A 21101-nucleotide genomic window follows, 5' to 3' on the forward strand; every position below is an offset into this window, starting at 1 on the left:
TTGGGTCATCTGCAGTTTTGATTTTTAATGGATTGCACTGTCTTTGATTTGTAGTTTTATAGAATCATCAGGAGAATAATGATATTATAAAGGTCAGTTATCAATCAGATAATAGGCTTGGGATTATTGAAAACATGATAGTTTACCAAATGAAATTCTGTCTGTTCTCTTCCTCTTTTCAGAAGACTAATTTTTATTAGAAAAGCATCCATCTATTCTGACTTAGGTTAGACTGCCTGTGTTGCCTATGTTGTTGCCAAATTTATGTAGGTGGAAATGACTTGGAGAAAGGGGCCACATATATGGGACTGCTCCTCACCTTAATTTATAGCAAATAAATTGCACTTTAAAAAAATGGAAGAACTGTTAGACTTAATCACCATACCAAGAAGTGTTCCACATTGGAGTTGACACAGGTTTGAAGGTTTAGAAGAATTAATTTTCAAGATATATGAAAGAAGGGAGGCTTCTTTACCTTCTTTGCTTGTCAGGGAAATGGATCTTATTACTCTCAAAAAAGGAATCAAGAAAATATAAACTACTACTGACTCATATTCCTAATTCCCATCACTATAAAATCTTTATGAGAATAATCTACACATATACACAGGGTCATCCTTGATAAAAGTATGGGAAAACAAAAGAAGGGCTTGTTCAGGCAGACCATATCTTTTAGTCACACAATAGGCTAAAACGTGTTGTAAATATAAGATCCCGTTGGACTTATTTTTCAAATCTTTTTTTTTTTTTAATTTGGTAGGTCAAAATATCATCTTAAAGTCTTCTCTTCCAATGCAATCTCTGAGCTCCTCTCCTATCTATAAAATGAGTAGGTGGAAAATCAGGCTTTAGTTTCCTCATCTGTAATTTACAATGAGGGGCTTGAATTAGAAATTATCTTTAAGGATTTTTTTTAAAACTGGTTTTGTTATTTTAGCATGATAAATTTAGAGGGGGAAAGGGACATTAGAAAAGGTCATCTAGTTCACAACTATCCCTAGTATCTCTTCTAGCTCTTGATCCTGAATTCTTTGTTAGAATCAATGGGTGTGTCTAGCATAATCTAATTATTCAGTATATTAGTTTTTTCCAGGAGTTTGTATCCATTTATTAGCATTTGAGAATTGTTTTCAGAGTATATCCTAGCTCCTCCAGGTTAAAGTGAACCTCCTGCATAATAGCCTCAAGCTTTTATTTCTGCAGCTCCACTTACTAGAAGGGGAAAGAGGTTGGCTCACATGTGTACTACCTGGATCAAATCCTGTGCTTAGTTCCGGCAATAACCCAAGCTACTTAAAGAATGGGAGTCTCGGAGTCAGTCCTTCCACCCCTTTACCTCATGTCAGGCGCAATGGTCAGTTAGTTTACTGGCCCATATTTGCTTTCCCTTAAGCACAAGGTCCATTTGTCAAGTCCCGAACAGCACTGCAAAAGAAATGTGGGTGTGGAACCTGATAAAAAGAGAAGGTTGGAGGAGGCAGGCAGGTTGCTGTGAGTGTGGAGGGAGGAGGTAGAAAGGAAGAATAGAAAGGCAGAATGATGATAGAGAAGAGTTCGGTGAGATTTTCACTCTGGGATTCCTAGTCACGTCCCCCTACCCCCCACCTCCACGTCCTGATGCAGAAGCCCCGAGACCATCCATATCCTTTCTGTCCCTAGGTACCAGTGAATTCTGTGATGGGGTGGTGAGAAACTGCTGCCGATTGCAGCTGCCCACGAACCAGCCCTGCTTTGATCATACGTAGAAGCAGGGTCTCCTCCCTCCCCTTCCCCCACTCCCCTTACCATCTCTAGAAAGAATGCTGAGGGAGAGAAGGATCAGAAGTTGGAAATTAAGGGTCGTGCCTCACATTTCATTTTCTTAAAGCTATATGTATCTCACTGCCACTTGCCCTTTCCCAGACCCCTACAAGTATGCAGTGCAGGTATTTGAATCTTACCAACCCCCCTCCCCACAAACACCCCCATTCTCACTCCCCCTGCACGTGACGTCAGGCATCTCTCGCTAGGCATGATGGGAGAATCCTAATGTTTTCCAACAGATGCTCCAAGCACAGCTTCAGATTAAAGCAATTGCCAGAGCAAAGATTTTTTTTCCATGGGGGGTGGGGGGTGGGGTGGGGGGAGGGAGCATTTAAAGATAAGCTGGCTCAATGAGACCCCTTCTGCAACTCCAAGATTGAAATAAAAATTAAAAAGAAAAAGTTTTTTTCCTGGTTCAACTTTTTTTTTTTTTTTAAATAAAAAGGCAAAGGGAAATTAAAATGAATGAATAAGAAACCAACCCTTTGCTGTTCGATGGTGGTTTCCTGGAGACTGCTGAGAAGATGTTTCTGGTTGGAGCTGGCTGAAGCTATTGTCCGACTGCATTGAATCCAAATCCTATCTTTCACTATTCCTTCTCCCATTTTTCTTTTTCTTCCTTTTTTCTCCTTAAAAATATCCCCCTATTGTGACCTTGGCCAGCTGGGTTTCTGTGGTTTCATGTGTGTCCATTTAGCCTGCCTTTGAGATCTCCCCATGGCTGCATCAGAAGAAGGGACTGGTTGCTTTCTGCCGAGAGGCAGGTCTCAGAGTGACCCCAGCATCCTCACTGACACCTCTACCACTGAAGCCGGAGAGAGCCCAGGTAACCTGATCTAGCTTTCATTGGTGAAGATGGGCAAAACTATGGGGGCGGGAGAAGAAGGGAACAGAGAAAACGGGGAGAGACAGAGAAAAGGAGAGAAAGGGAGAGTACGCTTTCAGCAAATATCAGTCGTGTGCCTTTCAGAAAAATCGGAAAACAACAGGAGTTAGAATCATGGTTTTCTGTGTTCTCTGCGGTCCTCACTTAATGCAGGTTTTCACATGCAAGTAGATTTGTAATAAAGTAGCTGCTCATTAGAAAAGACAAAGCAGTCTGAATAGACTTTAACTGTGAAGCCCAAGTTGTGCTCCCTTCCTTCCTCACGGAATTGCCTTCATTTCTTTCTTCTTTGTAATTGTTTCCTGATTGAAGGGGAGGCTACTTTAGCATAAAACCTAACTCTAGTTCAGAGAAGAGTGAATACCTGTAGCCTTTACACCTGTTTTTGAGTGTGCCCTGCTTCATCACTCCCGGTAGTCTCTCCTGTTCGTCTTTATTCAATTCCCTCTCCTCTCCCCTCCTCCCCGGGTTTTTAATCAATACCTTGTGCATCGTTTCTGTCACTGCATTTCTAATGGGATTTCATAATTAGCATTTTGACTTGAAGCAATGTCCAAAGGTGTACCCCAACTGCCCTTAAATCAGAGCAACCCCTCAAGACAGGTCAGGTCTGATGAGTAAGCTGGAAAGATAAAGAAAATTAATCATAACTAGAGCACTTACCTAATTAAATAGTTCACTTCAGTGGCTGCTTGCAGCACCTTTGCTTGTCCAGGCACTTACTATTGTAATATAGGCTTATGTATACATGTTTGATTTATGACTTTTCAGAGAGGAAGAGAGGTCTAATAAAGCAGGAGGGCACAGGCTGTTTGCATGGTGTCACTATGGAGATGGAGGAAGCAGAGTAATCATTAAATCCTTTTCTCCATAAGAAGGCAATTTTTGCTTTCTACAGAGAAGTAAAATCTTGTGAAATGTGTTTTTTTAAAGAGTGTTTTAATATCTAATCACAATATCTTTTTCCTGGCTTAACGAGAGAGAATATTTTATGGGCTCTGTTTCTGGTGGGAACTTTATTCTTCCTTTTAAAGAATAATTGTCTAAATAAAAATGTCAAAATGGTGAATTGATAATTAAAATTTCTTCATTATCAGCGTAAGGATGGGGGTGGGGAAGAGTAAGAGTGGGCTTGGATTTGCTTTGTTTTGAATGATTCCTTCAGTCATCTTGAAAGCTCCATAGCTCCGATGCAAATCTATGTAACTACAAAGAAAAAAAACAAGATTTAAGAACAGCTCTCTCCAGAGAAGAGCTGATGTTCTTTTTAGATTTATAAACAGCTCATCTATCTAAGTCTGGTGAGGTCTCTTTGTGAGTGCTATTGCCAAACAAATGTGTAAACCTGATGAGGGTCACATGTTTTATATAGTATCTGAGAGTGTGGAAGGTAATGCCATGCTAGGTTGGTATTTATACTGCACTGAATTGATATGTAATCCTGCAACAAATATCGTGATTAGAAGTTGAAGACAAGGTTTTCAGTTTGCATCAGAGTGGATGAATTTGCCATTGACAGCATGATTCCAGTTATAAAAGTTTATTTTTAATGAATTTTTGCAAATAATCATTTTTTTAAAATCTGGAAATAAAAGAACCTTAACTTAAGATGTCACAAAGTGCTAGAGGATTCAGTCTCTTGTCCCTATATGCAATGACAAAGAATGGGGTGGGTACTGGGTGCTATGATTGTTTCCCAAATGAACGGCTCTTCCATTAAATGAAGCTCTTCTTGTTTATATTCTTGATAGGGGAAAAAAGGAGCCTGTTTGGGGATTGTTGTGAATGTTTAAAATACAACAAATCATATGGAAATGTAATGTAAAAATCCTAAAATATATAAAAGGGCATACATAGTAAGGATCTTGGACCTCACCAAAACTTTATTTTGTGGTCCACTAATATATTCCTTATGAAATATTTTTTTCCTAAGGATCCCTCTCCCAAACTGTAAGCCGTAGGAGGTCAGGAATAGTGTTTTATCTAAACTTTCTATTTTCCCTTAGCACTGAAAATATTTCTCTGTGCACAGTAGAAATTTATAAAATGTTTCTTCTCTTATAAATATAGCACTTTACCCTACTATAAATCACCCATTCAGCCATTATTTACTGAATTCTTGCTTACTGTGCTCCATGAACTTTTCAATTTGAGCAAATCATGTCCTTTTTAAATATAATAGTTTGTACAATCTCTTACCATAATATGACACCAGATTATTCTTTTCTCTTAGCCTCAAGATTATAATAGAGTAATATTATATTTAAATATTGCTGATTTAAAACAAAACAAAAATCTGCCCCACATTCTGGAATTCTATCACAACATTTAAAGTATTATACATATGTCTTGGTTCTTGTTTAAGGGACTTTATTTTTTTCTTTTTATTCTATGATATTGTCATTTCATTTTAAACAATATAGCATTTTATTTCTCACAGTTGCACATAAAGACAATTTTAACATTCATTTTTAAAACTTTGAGTTCCAAATTCTCTTCTTTCCCTTCTCCCAAGCCCACCCTCGATTAAAAGGTAAGCAATTTGATACAGATTATACATGTGTAATTATGCAAAATATTTCCATAGTAGTCATGTTGTGAAAGAAAACATGGACAAGAAAAATAAAGTTAAAAAGAGTCTGCATATAGACAGACACTATCTATCTGCTTTTTCTCTGGTTGTGGATAATATTTTTCATCATAAGTTAAGGGGCTTCAATTTCTAAAAGTTGCCTCATTTGTGAGATAATCTTTATTATACCATGGATCCCAGTTTTTAGGAAAATGATGTGGTTTTATTGCATGCTCCCAGAGGGAATAATAGATGGAAGTTTTGAAGAAGAAAACCTTAATTTTATTTAAAAGACCTTTATTGAAACTTAGAATTGGTGAAAAGAATGGGTTGTCTTAGGAGGTAGTGAGCTCCCTGTCACTGGGAATTTTCAGGGAGGGGCAAGATGATCTGTTGTCTGGGATCTTCCAGAAGTGTACTTTTGTCCATATATGGGTTGGATCAGGTGACCTTGAAGCTCTTTTCTAAAGCTGATATACTATGGACTTTAATCTAACACATCGATTTGTTGTTGTTAATTTTTTCCTGACTCTAAGCATATATTCTATCCATTGTATCACCTAACTGTCCACAGTGTTGCCCATAGTGGTATGAAATATTACAATATTGTGACATTTTTTCCCCACATATTTAAGGCAGATCTTTATATCAAATCAATAACTAATATATATTATTATAATAAGTTTAGAAAGTTCCAAATATGCTAAGGCATGGGCATAATTATCAACATCTGAATTTCATTAATTTCAAGGCAGCTACCTGGTATAATGTATGAGATGCTAGACATAGAGTCAAGAAGACTTGATTCAAATTCTACCTCTCAACTATGTGACCTTTGGCAAGTCATTTAGTCTCTGTTTATCTCAGTTTTTTCATCTATAAAATGGGAATAATAACACCTACCTCCCAGAGTTTAGGAGGACAAAATGAGATATTTATGAAGTGTTTGGCAAAAAAGCACTATATAAATGTTAGCTGGTAGCAGTAGTAATAGTAGTAATAAATTTATAATTTATTAATTACAATTAATTTTGGAAATTTCATCACTATTTCCTCTCATGCCCAAATTACAAACAAGAACAGGGAAATATCTTAAGGCTATTATAATGTAATAATTATCTTATTACAGTAATCTATTCTTTATTGCTAATCCAGAAGTGTCAATATTTAACAAAATAAAGAAACATATAAAAACACAAATAATATTAATTTGTAATTTTTTATATCAACATACTGTGGCAGAGATACATTTCTACATGAGTTTGATACCACTGATTTAGTCCATCCTCTAAATCTGTCTTATGTTCTAATGTAAGACTAATTTTTCAGAAAATATCACTTTGATCATGTCATTAACTTGATGTAAAATTTTCCAATGGCTCCTTATTGCCTACAATATAAAGTTTAAAGTCCTCAGCCTGATATTAAAGGCTCCTTATATTCTGGCCCCAATCTACTTTATTATCTCTCCTTACTTCATAGTTGGAGTCCCACACCTCAAATAAACTAGTTTGCGCAGTCCCTAAGATATATCTCATACTTTCTTGCCTCACTCCATTGATTCACTCCATTTTCCCTGAAAGGAATGTCATCCCCCTCTTTTCTACCTATCCAAATAATCGAGTTTTCTTGTAAACCCTTCCTGATCACACTAGCATGAAGTACTCTCCTGCTTCTTTGAGCTCTTATAGCAATAAATCTTGTCTATAGAACTTATTTGCTAGTTGATCATAACTTGTCTTGTGACATTATTTTTCTTCTTCTTTTTTTTGCCAAGGCAATTGAGTTTAAGTGACTTGCCCATGGTCACACAGCTAGGAAGTGTTAAGTATCTGAGGCCAGATTTGAGCTTAGGTCCTCCTGATTTCAGGTTTGGTGCTCTATCCACTGTACCATCTAGCGCCTCCTGACATTTCTTCTTAACTATTTTTAGTGGACACTTTTATTGTCACTTAATTCAATATATGGTTATTTCTTAAATGCTCATCAATTTTATAAACTTCTTCAGAGCAAGGATCATATCATATACTTCTTTAAATCTCTTATAGTTCCTAAGTTCAAATTCTGATTCATATTTAACTAGCTGTATGATCCTGGGCAAAGGCTCTTTTTGCTTCAGTTCATCTATAAATAGGGAATAGTAGTAGTACTTAGCTCCCAGGGAGAATGTGAGGCTAAAATGAAATAATATTTATGAAGTACTTAGGAAATCATTTCATGTTAAATAATATTTTTAAATTTTTTGTGTGTGTCAAGAAAAACTGCTTCATGGTTGAAGACTTGGCCATACTTGTAGTCATGCTATTAGTGGGGATGGGAAAGAAGAGAGGAAGGGAAAAAGGGGGGAGTCATAGAAAGAGGTCCAGACCTGGAGTCAGAAGGCTTGGTTAATTGATATCAATCTATCCTTCACAAGTTTGTGATCTTGTGTTAATAACTTATAGTCTCTGAATCTCATTTGTACCTGTAAATTGAAGGGCTTTGACTAAATGATCTCCAAAATCCCTTCTAGTTCTAATTGTCCAAGAGTCTGTGGAGCCAAATCCACCTCAACCACTTTCTGTTTAGGATTAGAATGTTTGGACACAGAAGATGTCATGGGATGAGCATCAATTGCAATGCTTTGTGAATATTTCTGCCTAAGAAAATACCAGGTTTGATAAAAGATTAAATAAGTAATGCAGATATAACTAACAACAGTAAAAATAATAACAAGAATTATAATGCTTTAAGATTTTCAAAGTGCTTTACAATACAATCTTATTTGATTTTTCACAAGATCCCTGTGAAAGAGCTGTTATCATTATCCATATTTTATAGACAAAGAACTTGAGGTAAAAAGAATTAAATGAATTAGCCAGGATGATATAGCTAGTAAGTCAGAGACCACATTTGAACTCAAGTTTTCCTGATGGCATGGTCTACACTGTATCTACTTTTATACATGTGTATGAGTCCCTACATGTTATTAAATAGTCTTATTGGAACCTAATCTGTTGAATGAACTGTCAGAATTCCTGTCTCTGAGCAGTGTAGCAGATTTATTACCTTTTTCCACTTCAGATGACCGACCAGAATGTCCACTAGACTGGGACACATACATATATATATATTTTATAAGAGAATGACTCAGGCACAAAGCTGTCAATGATTTAAAATGTCCAAAGAAGAATTTAAATGGCTCTGTTGAAAAAAATGTTCTGGGCTCAATTTTTTTTAAATAGAGAAAGTCACTTGTATAGTTAACTTGGCAACAGTTCTTATGTAACTGGCACCATCAGTTGTGCTTGACATTGATTAGTAGGTAGCTGAAAAATTAGATTCTTGCAAACACTGGGGAGAGGGTGGGAGCTATTCATGAGTTCAATTGTGGCTAGGAAATAGGTCCAAATAACTCCCTTTCCCTGGTACCCCTTTGGCAAAATGACAGTCTTAGGCAACCTTAGTACTGCTCTGTTCCTTAAGGGAGATGACTCAAGCTTTTACTGACCTTGATATCATTGCAGATGGGGCATTTTATGCAAAATAGTCTTATTCACCCTTAATTTCTGCCATATTTAGGAAGCATAGATGACTTTCCCCATTAAGTTCTGCCTGACTGTTCTCATAAAAGCCTTCTTTTTAGTTTGCATGTTTGGATCAATGATTGATCAAATTTTTTTCCTGGTTTCCATATCCTGAGCCCTTAACCAGCTATATTTTCCTTTCAGTCACAGAAGTCTTTTGATCCCTCCATTCAGCTTTGGTGATTGTCTGGGGAGACCCGGTAAAGAACTAAAAAGGCCAACATAATCATTTCATCTGGCATCATAGCCAGTGTCTGATTCATGATCTACAAAATTCTATGAATTTTTGGTTATATTTTCAACCTCTAATCTATACATGATATGTAAACAGAGTTGCTTTGTCCCTGGATCTCCCCAGAAGAGAATCTTGTTAGATTGGTAGGGAGAGCATTATCCTACCCTTTTTATAGACCATGCCATTTTTCTAAAACTCATTCAACATTCATTCTACAAATATTTACTGAGGATCTAATTGAAGCATAGACTGTGCAGTCTACAAAGAAGATATATGTAGCTTTTATGGAGCTTAACATATAAGGAAATATATGAGAACTGCCAAATGGGTAAATCAGTACAATGCTTAGAGGAGAGAGAGATTATGTTAGAGCAGTCAGAGAGTGCTTCCTGTAGGAGGTGAGATTTGAGTTGGGGCCTTGATTCTTTTTAAATAACATCTTACTACTGCCAACTTTATCTTTAGCAAATGAATTTATTCAAGGATATGTTATATTCTTAGTTCATTGTGCATGTTTTAATGATGGATAAAATGGGAGTTTTGAATGATTGCTAACATTGCAGCATTGGAAATTTCCTGTTTATTGGGAGCTTTGTAAGTAAGCCATGGTAATGAAATAAGATTTCTGACATTGCTGTAACGGAGAATAGATTTTTAACATCAATTTCCACCATGAAATTCATCAGACATTTACCGAGTTCTTGCTGGGTACAGATCATTGTAGTAGACACTGAAAAATGTCTGTATTTTAGAAAAGACACCATTCCTGTCATCATAGAGTTTACTATTCTACTAGTCTAGTGGCAGAGAGTGAGGTATGAGAGATAATCAGATAATTGTCAAGACATTGATCAAGGGAGTACATACATGAATGAAATCACACAACATATAACAGACAAGTAATTAGCACCCAAAGAAGGATAATGCATCTGGTGAGGAGTATTCTAAGGAGGATATTTCAAGCATTACTCCCACCAATGGGAGTAATAACATGGAGATGGAGAATTGATGAAGAGAGAATTTGGTCAACAGAGAATAGCCTAGTTTGGTGCAAGTATAAGAGTTCATTTAATGGAATAGATTGAGAATAAGGCAAAGTAATATATTATCAGATTGAGAATGACCTCAGATGCTAAGCAAAGAAATCTGAACTGGAACATAGGGAGCTACTGATTTTTGAGCATAGGAATAATATTATAATGTCTCTGTATGAGGAGGATTATTATGGTAGTATAAAGAATGGATTGGAGAGGTAGTGAGTAGAAGGGAGAAAGATCTTTTAGAGTTAGGCAGTTGGTAATGGGAGTCTTGCATTAATATTGCAAGAGATTGGATTAGATGCAAGAGGAGTTATTGGAATGAGATAGGATATAAAATATTACAATTACAGAACCATAGATCTTGAGCTTTATGAGACCTTGATAACCACATTGTACAACCCTTTTCATTTTATAGATGAGGAAACTGAGCCACAGGAAGGTTAAGACCCTTGTCTAAGATTACACAATCATAAGAGACAGATTTTTAATAATAACAGCTAACATTAATATATTATTTTAAAGTATTTAAAGCACTTTAAAATATTATCTCTTTTGATCTTCACAACAGTCCTGTGAAATCATAATTCTGAGTAACATTTAGTATGTATATAGCTTTAAGATTTACAATGCCCCATATATATATATTCTTATTTGATCCTCACAACTCTATGAGGAAGGTATATTTTTTGCCTCCATATTACAGATGAAGAAACTGAGTTTAAAAGAAGTTAAGTGACTGACCTAGGATTACATAGCTAGTAGATAACTAAGGCAGGATTGCCTCGGATCATACTAGTCTTAAGTATCTAAGACAATTTATAAAGCCATGTTCTTTGACTCCAAATCTAGAACTCTTTCTACAGTACCACAAACCTTTAAATTATCAGTTCTGATTTAACTAGGTGCCTGGGCTTTATGGAAACATACACATGAGCTGTCCACAGTAGAGGTGCTAATTTGTGCTTGCTTAGTCCTATAGCTGGGTTGAGTGAAACCAAATGTAAAGGTTATGCAATGGGCCCAAGAATGAAGAATGAGTCAATACTTCTGCTGGGATAAGAATCTATAATGCTGCTGATTTAAGCATGATCTAGTCTCCATAGAGCTGATATTTGGACCTAGTAATTGTCTTGCTTAGAAGCATTTGCGGGAACAGCTTGAGCTAAGGATTTTTTTTTCTTCCCCTGTCTCTCTGTTAACTGACTGGTTTTCTTTTAATATGATATAGCAAAGATTTGGGGAGAATTTCTTTTCTTCCTTTTTTTTTAAGTGGGAGAGGAAGGCAAAAAAAAATGGGAGACAGGTTAATGAAAATTATATGTGAAGCTATTTTGCACCCTTTATTAAAGGCTCAAACTCTTGAGTAGGTCATATCTTTCTTAGGTAATCAGGAAAGTGTCTAGAATTTCTCTTTTTGTGTGTGTATTTTGAACAATGGAGTCTTAGAAACAGCAGCTAATGTTGACAGTTTAATTCCTAGTTTTTCTCTTGGATTTTTATATTATTATTTGTAATATCTCACAGATCACTTTGACCATTTTATTTGGCTTGGGAATATAACAGATTGCATTTAGTGACTGGGAGCAAAAACTGTTCTGAGAAATCATGGGGAAAATCTTATTCTGAGAAGAAAGCACAGCTGCAGGTTGACCACTGGCATAGTTCAAAATTCCTAGAAAAAAGGAGCAAGCAAAAAGCTTGAACTTCCAAGCAAGGAATTCTAATAAGGTGCTATGCTAAAAATAAGCTTGCACATTTGTTAAAAATTGCTCTCTGCTTGCTTTTATAATTGACTAATAACAGTTTATTCCAGGAGGATATTAGTATATAGAAGCTGTTCTGAGATAGTAAACTATGGATATTAATCATTTATATTGATATAAAAATTCTATAGTTAGTATGAAGCATCTTCTTGCCTGTGAGGTCAAGGACCTCTTGTATAAGAAAGTAGTGACATGCCATATTTTCTTAGTACTTGAGGGAATTCTCACCCAAGCCAGGAATATGAAGTTTGTAGTCAGATAATTTTTTAAGCAGGAGAGCTTTATCTTTATCATGAGTAGAACTTTGTTAAGACCCTGCTATGTGTTAATTGCTGATCATATTAAGAGGGGATACTATCCTTGAGCTTCCAACCTCATTGGGAATGTAAAATATATGCATAAAAAATGGATGCCAATACAAGGCAGTAAGTGTTTAGTAAAGTGGAATGATACTATAAGTGTTTAGAGAAAGTTAGAGCCCTATGGACTGAAATAAAAGCTTAGTTGAAATGCTGTTTTATATGTTGTTAATATAACCTAAATTTAGATTTGCTGCAGTGCTGAGTCTCTGTTCCTTCAAATCTCAAGTCTAACTGAAAAATAGCAGGAACTCTATAAAGGCTAGGATACATGCATTTGTATCTCAAGAACAGCAGGGTTAGTTAGATATTTGTTGAATGAATGAACAAATGAATGAATGAAAAACGGTTTGTAAAGATTTTTGCACATACAAGTCCAAAGAATTCCTTATTGCCTATTCTTGACAGGGTTGTGTCATGAGTAACCATATTGAGGGTCAGTCCTTCCCTCTATAGAAAGCATATCCAATCCTGAGGGTCAGTCCTTCCCTCTGGAGAAAGCATATCCAATCCCGGTGATCCCCAGCGCCCCCCCCCCCAAATAAAAGATCCAGAATACTCCTAGGAACAACAATGGATTTTGGCTTTAGAGTATAATAAAAGCTCCTTGAGAGTAAGAACTATTTATCATTTTGTCATTATATTCCCAATACTATTACAGTATCTTTTGTATAGTAAATCTTTAATAATTACATGTAGTAATAATACAAGACCATAGATTTAGAGCCAGAAGGAATGTTAGGAACCATTTAGTCCAACACTCATTTACAGGTGAGGAATCTGAGTCCTGGAAAGATCGTGATGTGCTCCAATTCGTAAAGGTAATAGGTAGCAGAGGCAATAATCCAGGTTTTCTTCAAACTGAACTCTTAGTTTAAAGATATTTTCTTAATTTCCTTCTATCATAGTCCTACTCTGATGCTTACCCAGGAGAGGAGATAATCCTTACTTCTTCAGTAATATTCCAGTTGAGGAAAGAATTTAGTAAGTCCTACCAACCTCAGAGTTTTAAGTATTAAGTAAGAGATAGATTGTTCTCTTGAGGACCAACCTATGTCTGGCAAGATTCTTGTCAGGAGGTTATCCAATCTCCCAATCCCAGGTAATGAATTCCCTTGGCTAGAGATGATGGTCAGCCTGGATATCAAGGGATTGTAGTTTCCTTTGGTGAAGGCTGTGCTCACACTGATGAAATCCCAGATTTTTGGAAGTGATGAGTTACTCTGTAATACAAAGAGAAGTGAAATGGAGAGGGTGCAGTACACGAGGACTAGATCTAGAGACAGTGGACTTGGGTCCCTTCTCCATGACTCAATATTTATGTGAATTGGATCAAGTCACTTAATGGCTTCTTAATATCTTCATTTTCAGAATGAGGGGATCAAACCTAAATGTCCATCCAGCTATAAATCTATGATCCTGTAAAGGAGAAAATGCCCTTTTAGATTTTGTTTAAATACTTTCTCATTTCTCCAACCTCCAACATTTGGGAAATTGATTCCTATAGTGTTTGTATGCACACATGTATTTCTGTGTGTGTATTAGCATATATATATGTAGATGTGTAGGTATGTATGATTATTATGGTTTTTATCAAACACTTCACTAGGAAAGAGGAAAAGAGAACTACCAATATGAGGAAAAGGGTGATCCAAACATAATCAAAAATATAATTTTCACACCCTTGATTACTGAGGAGTTAGGATGGTGACTCCTATCCTTAAAATCTATATAAGAGTAATCTTAAATCCATCTAAGGGTGCCATGAAGAGATTTCAGGTGGTTCCTAAACATGAATGGAGGGAAAAATAAGTCTTAATTTTCTCTACCCTAGCTACAAGTGGTACAGAGGACACAGCACTGTATTTGGACTTATGAAGATCCAAGTTCAAATTCAGTTTCAGACATCTGTTAGTTGTGTGACCCTGGGGAAGGCACCTAACTTCGGTCTGCCTCAGTTTCCTCCACTGTAAAATGAGGATAATAACAGGACCTATCTCCCAGGATTGTTGTGAGGATCAAATGAGATAAAGATGTAAAGCACTATGACAATTCTTAGCTCAAAGGAGGTGCTTAATAAATGCTGATTTCTTTTTTTCTACCATCCTCTAACTGAAATTTAGGATTTCCTTCATTTATAAGTACAAGTAAGAAACATTATTCTGCCAGTGGGGTCTATGATTTAAAATAAAGTTAGGAATTCCTTAATTAAACAGATAGAAAGTGAGAAAAAGCTAGTGTCAAAACAAATTCTAATGTGTTGTTTGCTGCTATTACTTAGTCTGACTACATAAACTTAAGATCTCTCATCAGAAGTAATGTCAATGTCAGATTCAAGAAGCTCCCTATAAATGTGAATTCTACAAATCAAGAATTCATTGTCCCTAAATGCCATTCTGGGTTGAAAGAGAGGATAACTGGCCCACTTGGAAAAAAAGAGGATTTCTTATACCTTGGATTAAGTTCATCAGAACCTCTCAGCTAAAGATTCTTACCTCATAGTCATGCTTAAGAGAGAGATTTCCAAATTCAACTGGCCCAGAATTAAACTTAAATACCCTGTCTTTGGGAAAGATCACTCTGTCAGTACATGTTATGTATACATCTTCCTCTTCCTAGCCCATAGCATAATATCCTAACTTAATGTCAGCTAAAATCCTTTTGTGTATAATGTATTCTTGCAATGGGCATCTAATTTGGTTGTGGCTTAGGTTTAAAGAAAAGATCCTGGGTACATTCCACATTATAGTTTTTTTTTTTTTTTGGTATAAGATATAAATAAATGAATCTGCAAAATTCTCTGCCCCTAGCTGTATTACCTGTGGCAAAGTACTTCCCTTATCTGAGCCTCAGGGTTGTTTTTTTTTTATTGTTGTTGTTGTTGTTGTTTTTTTGCCTGATAATGAGAGAATTGGATTGTACTAATCTCAACTATCCCTTCCTTTACTAAATGCTATGATGGTGTATGTATGATATATGGGTAAAATATCTCTGTTGTTCCCAAATGGAGAATAGGGATCAACAGAAGTTAATTGTAGTGTGAGACAGTTCTGGTGATGACACTGTTGAATGTCACTCCATGATCCAAGTTATTACCTTCTGTAGTCAAAAACTGGGCGTAAGAAGGTTTTGAAACCTTCTGCTCCAATAAAACCTTAAATTTGATATGTACATCCAGAATGAATAAATACAATGTTCCTCAAGACATTATTTCCTCTCCAATGGCTTCTTCACCTTTTGCAATAAGGCGATATATGGAAGGGTTTCTATGGTGTTTTTATAATAACTATACCTATTTATAGCAGAGGTTCAGGACATATTGGGTGGCTCCTCTAAAGAGGAATTTTGGAAGGATATGGACAGAATGAGAAATTGTAGTGGGTTTCTTTCTGTACTAGTGTATGGCATACACAATGAATTCATTGATCCACTAATATATCTGTGTATTTATGTGTACATTCTCCTTCTCTTAGGTGGGTACCCATGTGAGTATCTATGTGTGTATCTCTGTGTGTACATAGATCAATACATTGTACCATAATCTGTAAAAAAATCAAACTTGGAATTAAGGGACATATTTGCATATACATATATACACACATATAGATGGTATATGTATACTAAAATCACATTTCACACACACACACATATATATATATATATAATTATGTGCATATATACCTTTGTGTACCCACAATTGTGTTAAAATTACAAAAGTTCATAGGATATCCTTTGAACATTTTTGAATAATTTATTCAATATTTGTATATTCTATATTAATATTCTGTTTAACCCATCCTTACCACATATTAAAAAAAACTATAATAATAACAGAGTATACATTATTTTGGATATTTGAGAAGCATTGGTTATGTCTGTGTATGTCAAACAATTTTTCTACAAAGGATTGCAGTAATAAAATTTTTGTGTGATTATTTGGGTCCTCACATGATTGTGAACATGATATAGTTTGCTGTAAACATAGGCACTGGTTCTCTAATTTCATGGATATTTTCCCTTTTGTTATTTGAGCAGTTCAGATTTTATGTCCCACTAGAGGAATATACGACCTGTTCTTTTACAGGTAGTTTTTGTTACAGTGATATGCATCTAAGATTTCTCCCTAGGGGGTGAAAAAAATAGATAACTGGCATTAATTGAATTAGGAAGCAGGATTGAGTTTGGGGGTTCCTGTTTAGTGGTCTTTTGAAAAACTTTTCTTTTTCATTTCCAAAGCTTTGATTTATATGCTGTTTGGCAGTTGAATGTACACTGGTACTGGGGAGTTGGGAGTGATGTGATTTTCCTGCCCAGTTTCACACACATCCAGGAGTCCATAAGAATGGAGGCAGTCATGGCCACCCACAGTCTTCAAATCTCAGCTGCAGCTTCTGTGTTATAATCTCAATGCCAAAGGCAGCATTATACTCATTGCAGACAAGGCACTGTTGAAAGCAGTCAGAGAAGATGAGAAAGGAGCAGATGATGGTTAGATATTAGCATTAAATGTTTTAGAGAAAGAAAATGAGAGCCCAAGTCTCGAACAGATAAGCTTCAGAGTGACTGGCCATGAATGAGAGAGCCTTTGCTTTCAGTCTCAATGCATTCAATATCACGCACGTGCAAGCATATTCTGTGATGCCAGAGGACAAAGAGAATGCCTGTTCTGTTCTCAGAGTTTTATTGTGTTAAACATTTGAGATAAAATTTTCTTCAAGGCCCATTTCAATTATACTCTCCTCCAGGAAGCCTTCCTTGATTCCTACAGATGAAAATAATCACTTCCCTTCTCAGATTTTTCTTGAGTACTTTATTAAGATCTTTGATTTATCCTTTGTATGTCATAATTTGTGCTATCCTTATTTGAATTCATGTAATTTCTTCCCATTTGATTATTAGGGAATTATAGTATTTTTTCATATTTGTAATTTCTAACTTTGAGCATAATTCTTTGCATATTGTAGAGGCTTAATGCATTTTTGAAGTGAAAGCATCAACATAATGTGGCCAGAACATTATTTTAGGGATAAGAATATTTCTCACAATTTAATAATTATAAAACATTGGAGAAAAGGAAAGATTGAAGGAAAAGGGGGAAAATAGTGAGTCCAGAGGAATCAAAGAAAGAATGAATGGAAGACAGACCTAAGTCATTACTTGTAAATTTTAAGTTTAAAAAATAAAAATGATGGCTTTGATTTCTGAAATTTTTCCAGAGAGATGCAGCTGATGACAGCTTACAGAAAAAGAGGAATCAATGCTAGGCTGTCCTAGTAGTCAACACTTGCTGATTCCCTGGCACATTCTCCAGAGTGACTGCTCCAAATCTTTTTTATACTCTTCAAGCCTTCACTCCCCCCTGCTCTCAGAAGATGATCTCACAATCCTGACTATGAAAATTGAGGCCATCTGATACAAACTTCCCTGATTTCCCTCTTGCTCACCTTAAAATTTCTCTACTTATCCCTTTCCACTTTCTTTTAGCCAAGAAGGTATTCTTTTCTAAGGCTAATTCTTCCACTGTTGCTATTGACCCCATTCCCTGCAGTCTCTCTCAATTATCCCTTCTTTCTTCAACCTCTTTAATGCAGTAAATATTTATTCACTGGTTTCTTCTCTGCTTACAAATATTCTCAAGTCTTTCTTATCTTTAGGAAATTGTCCTAACTCTACCTCTCTCTCAAGCTTCTGACCTATTTTGCTTCTTCTTTTCATATCAAAAAAGATTTTTTTTAAAGCAGAGTCTGTTCACTATGCTTTTTCATACTCACTCTTAAATTTTCAGTAATCTTGACTTTCATCCTTATTACCCTACTGAAACTATTCTCTTCAAATCCACAAAGATTTCTCAATCTCTATAGTCCTAGTTTTTTTTTTTTAGTGTTGGCCCCATCTCTATTAATTTTGTTGACTATATTTTCTCTACCTTTACTCCATTTTTTAACCTCTTCTACCTAGATGTTGGTGATAGCATAATTTCCTACTTCTTTAATCACTCTTTTATTTTCTTTGATGGTTTTACTTATCTTTATACATACATACATATACATATCTGATCTTAATGACTATTGCCTATAGTGCAACTTATACTACAATTTTATTTTTTATGGCAGTTTTGAATAATGTACCTCCATTAAATTCTTGTTCTGATAACTTTTTCTCATGGCATGGAAAGAAGCCTAAGTTTTAGAAGACTACATTTCAGTTCATGACAGTCCAGCATATTCCAGTTAGCTTCAAAGATTATGGGTATGTGATCAAAGTGGTACTGAATGTCTTTTATCTGTGAAGCAGAGTAGCTTAGTTTTGAGAGGGTCATCATTGAGGCCATCACATAGTAATCACTGTGTTAGGTTATAGTACTTCTCTAAGACCATCTATCAAGTTATAGAAGAATAAGAATCTATATCAGTAGAAGCAATATTCTCATTAAATTATTAACCTTTTAAGGAAATCTTTTTATATAACATATTTTCAGTCTATGTTCACATTTTGTTTGCTTCAGAGGTCTTATTTTAGAAGTGATTTATATTCAAACCAATACATAGTCTGTTGTTTAATGAGCCCATCCTGCCTCTACAACTAGAGGATAAGCTTCTTGATAGTAGAAATCTTATCCTTTTTGGGATTCCAAGGAGCTCCCCTTGTTCCTTACATATAATAGGCATCTAGTAAAAGTTTGTTGATGTCACTCTAATTTTGGGCTTTCCCTGCAACTTCCAAAGCAAGGAAGAACAGATCTAATCTGTTCAAGAATTAACGATGCTATTCAATTCTACATCAGATCCTTGAATCCATCTCTCTCTATAGTTCCTCAACCAAGCCTCAACTCTCTTCCACCTTCCCTTCCTCTTCCTCCTTTTCATGCCCTTAATATTTTAATAAAATATTTTGATAGAGTTTTTTCTTTTGTATTAATACTGTGTCATTATCTTTAATCCAAGGGGTAAGAGTTTGACACATTCACTAAAGCTCTTGTTGGAAATGTGGAAGGGATTTATGTTTCAGGAACAATTTTGGCCAGATAACCTCTAAAGACCTTTCCAACTGGGGATAATATAATTCATGAATTTATCTATAGCATCTCTCACTACTTCTGGTTTTTTGATGACAAAACTGCTTAATGTCTTGTAGTAACAGGACTTTAATACTTGAATCATCTGTGATTTCACTGATACAGCTATTTGCTTCACCAACCAAAGTCACAAACCTTCAGACTTAATAAAACTTTGAGGAGTCAACATCGATTGAAGAACCCATCACTCTGTAGTCAAGATAATTGAAAAAAAAAGTTCTTCCCTGAGCTAAATGAAAAGCATTTTGCAGTATTTTATTTAGAACATCTCTCCTTAAATCAAGACAGGTTCCTTGTGTCAATTTTAAAAGCTTCATCCTTTTGAAATAAGCCAAATAGGCAGAGTTTTCAGTCAGAAAATGGAGGATAGAAATTGATAATGTGAAATAGACTTCTTTTCCTGTATTAAAAAACACTTTAAAATGTATTTTCTTCTGTAAATTCTTAAATTATTGGTATTATCTTCAGAACAATTTTAATACTTAACATCAAGCAGAGGGTCATACTTTTTAAAAAATAGCAGTGCTATTACACGGTCTATATTCTAAAGAGATCATAAGAGAGGGGAAAGGATCCACACATGTGAAAGTGTTTGTAGCCACTTTTTTATGGTGACAAGGCATTGGAAATTGAGGGGATGTCCGTCAATAGGGGAATATCTGAATAAGTTGTGGTATTTGAATGTAATGTAATACTGTTGTTCTCTAAGAAATAATGAGCAGGTTAATTTTAGAAAAGCCTGGAAAGACTTCCATGAATTGATGCCTAATGAAGTGAGCAGAACCAAGAGAGCACTATACACAATTAACAGCAAGATTATGTAATTATCAACTATGATAGACTAGGTTGCTGAGAAAAGCTAATTCCAATAGAGTTGGAATTGAAAATGTCATCCACATTCAGAGGAAGACCTATGGAAACTGTTTGTGGATCAAAACATACTATTTTCCCTTTTTTTCTTTGTGTTTTTTCCCTTTTGTTTTTATTTTTTCACATCATTACTAATATGGAAATATGTTTAAAATAATTGTATGTCTATAACCTATATCAGATTGCATGTTGTCTTTGGAGGTGAGGAGGGAAGAAAGAGAAGGAAAAAAAAATTGGAACTCAAAATCTTACAAAACGAATGCTGAAAATTATCTTTACATTTAATTGGAAAAAATAAAATACTATTAAATGAAAAAAACAGCAGTGCCAGATTTTGGTGTTCAGTATATATATTCAAAGAATGTAATCAAGATAAAAGTATTATAGATTCAAATTAGGACTAGTAATAACTGGCTCAATAATTGGCTCAATATGGTTGGATGTCAGGAATTTAAAATAATCAAATTTAGTGATACATAAGAATTCCTGGGCTTTTACTTTTAAGTCACTTTCAAAAATAACCAAAAATGTGTGATTGTTTAGTTGATCATGTCTTCTACCTGTCAGATTTGTATATATTAAGCTCCTACTCTAATATCTAGGACTTGCTGACTTCTGTGAGGGATACAAAGAAGCTTTACAACAAGTTCTACATTTAAGTAGAACTTTATACAAATCACCTCTCTTGATCATCATAATAACCATGTTAGATTAATAGTTCATATGTTAGAATTCTCATTTTATGGATGAAGAGACTGAGGCTTAAAGAAGGTTAGTGAATGATGCACGGAAAAGAGAGTTTGATTTGAAATTGGGGGACGGATTAAATACCTGGTTCAACTGCCTAAAATGTCATTTAACCTCCTTGCACTTTATTTTCCTGATCTGTAAAATAAGGGAGTTTCATCATAAGAGGTGTCAAACATAGGACC

The 21101-nt window shown here is 35.3% G+C and overlaps 1 protein-coding gene across 7 annotated transcripts in view; it reads left to right on the forward strand.

The window, feature by feature from the left end:
- The first annotated feature begins 2129 nt into the window (after positions 1-2129).
- Positions 2130-21101, forward strand: part of PHACTR3 (phosphatase and actin regulator 3) — a 262235-nt gene continuing 243263 nt past the window's right edge. For 6 of the 7 annotated variants that reach the window (XM_031951701.1, XM_031951700.1, XM_031951702.1 and 3 more), the window contains exon 1: positions 2130-2629. In XM_031951701.1, coding sequence (XP_031807561.1) covers positions 2521-2629 — 109 coding nt within the window. In that variant the 5' untranslated portion in view covers positions 2130-2520. The remainder of the gene's footprint in view (positions 2630-21101) is intronic. The other variant, XM_031951706.1, reaches the window with a different exon arrangement.

The sequence above is a fragment of the Sarcophilus harrisii genome, chromosome 2 (assembly GCF_902635505.1).
Source record: "Sarcophilus harrisii chromosome 2, mSarHar1.11, whole genome shotgun sequence".
In the NCBI taxonomy this organism is placed as follows: domain Eukaryota; kingdom Metazoa; phylum Chordata; class Mammalia; order Dasyuromorphia; family Dasyuridae; genus Sarcophilus; species Sarcophilus harrisii.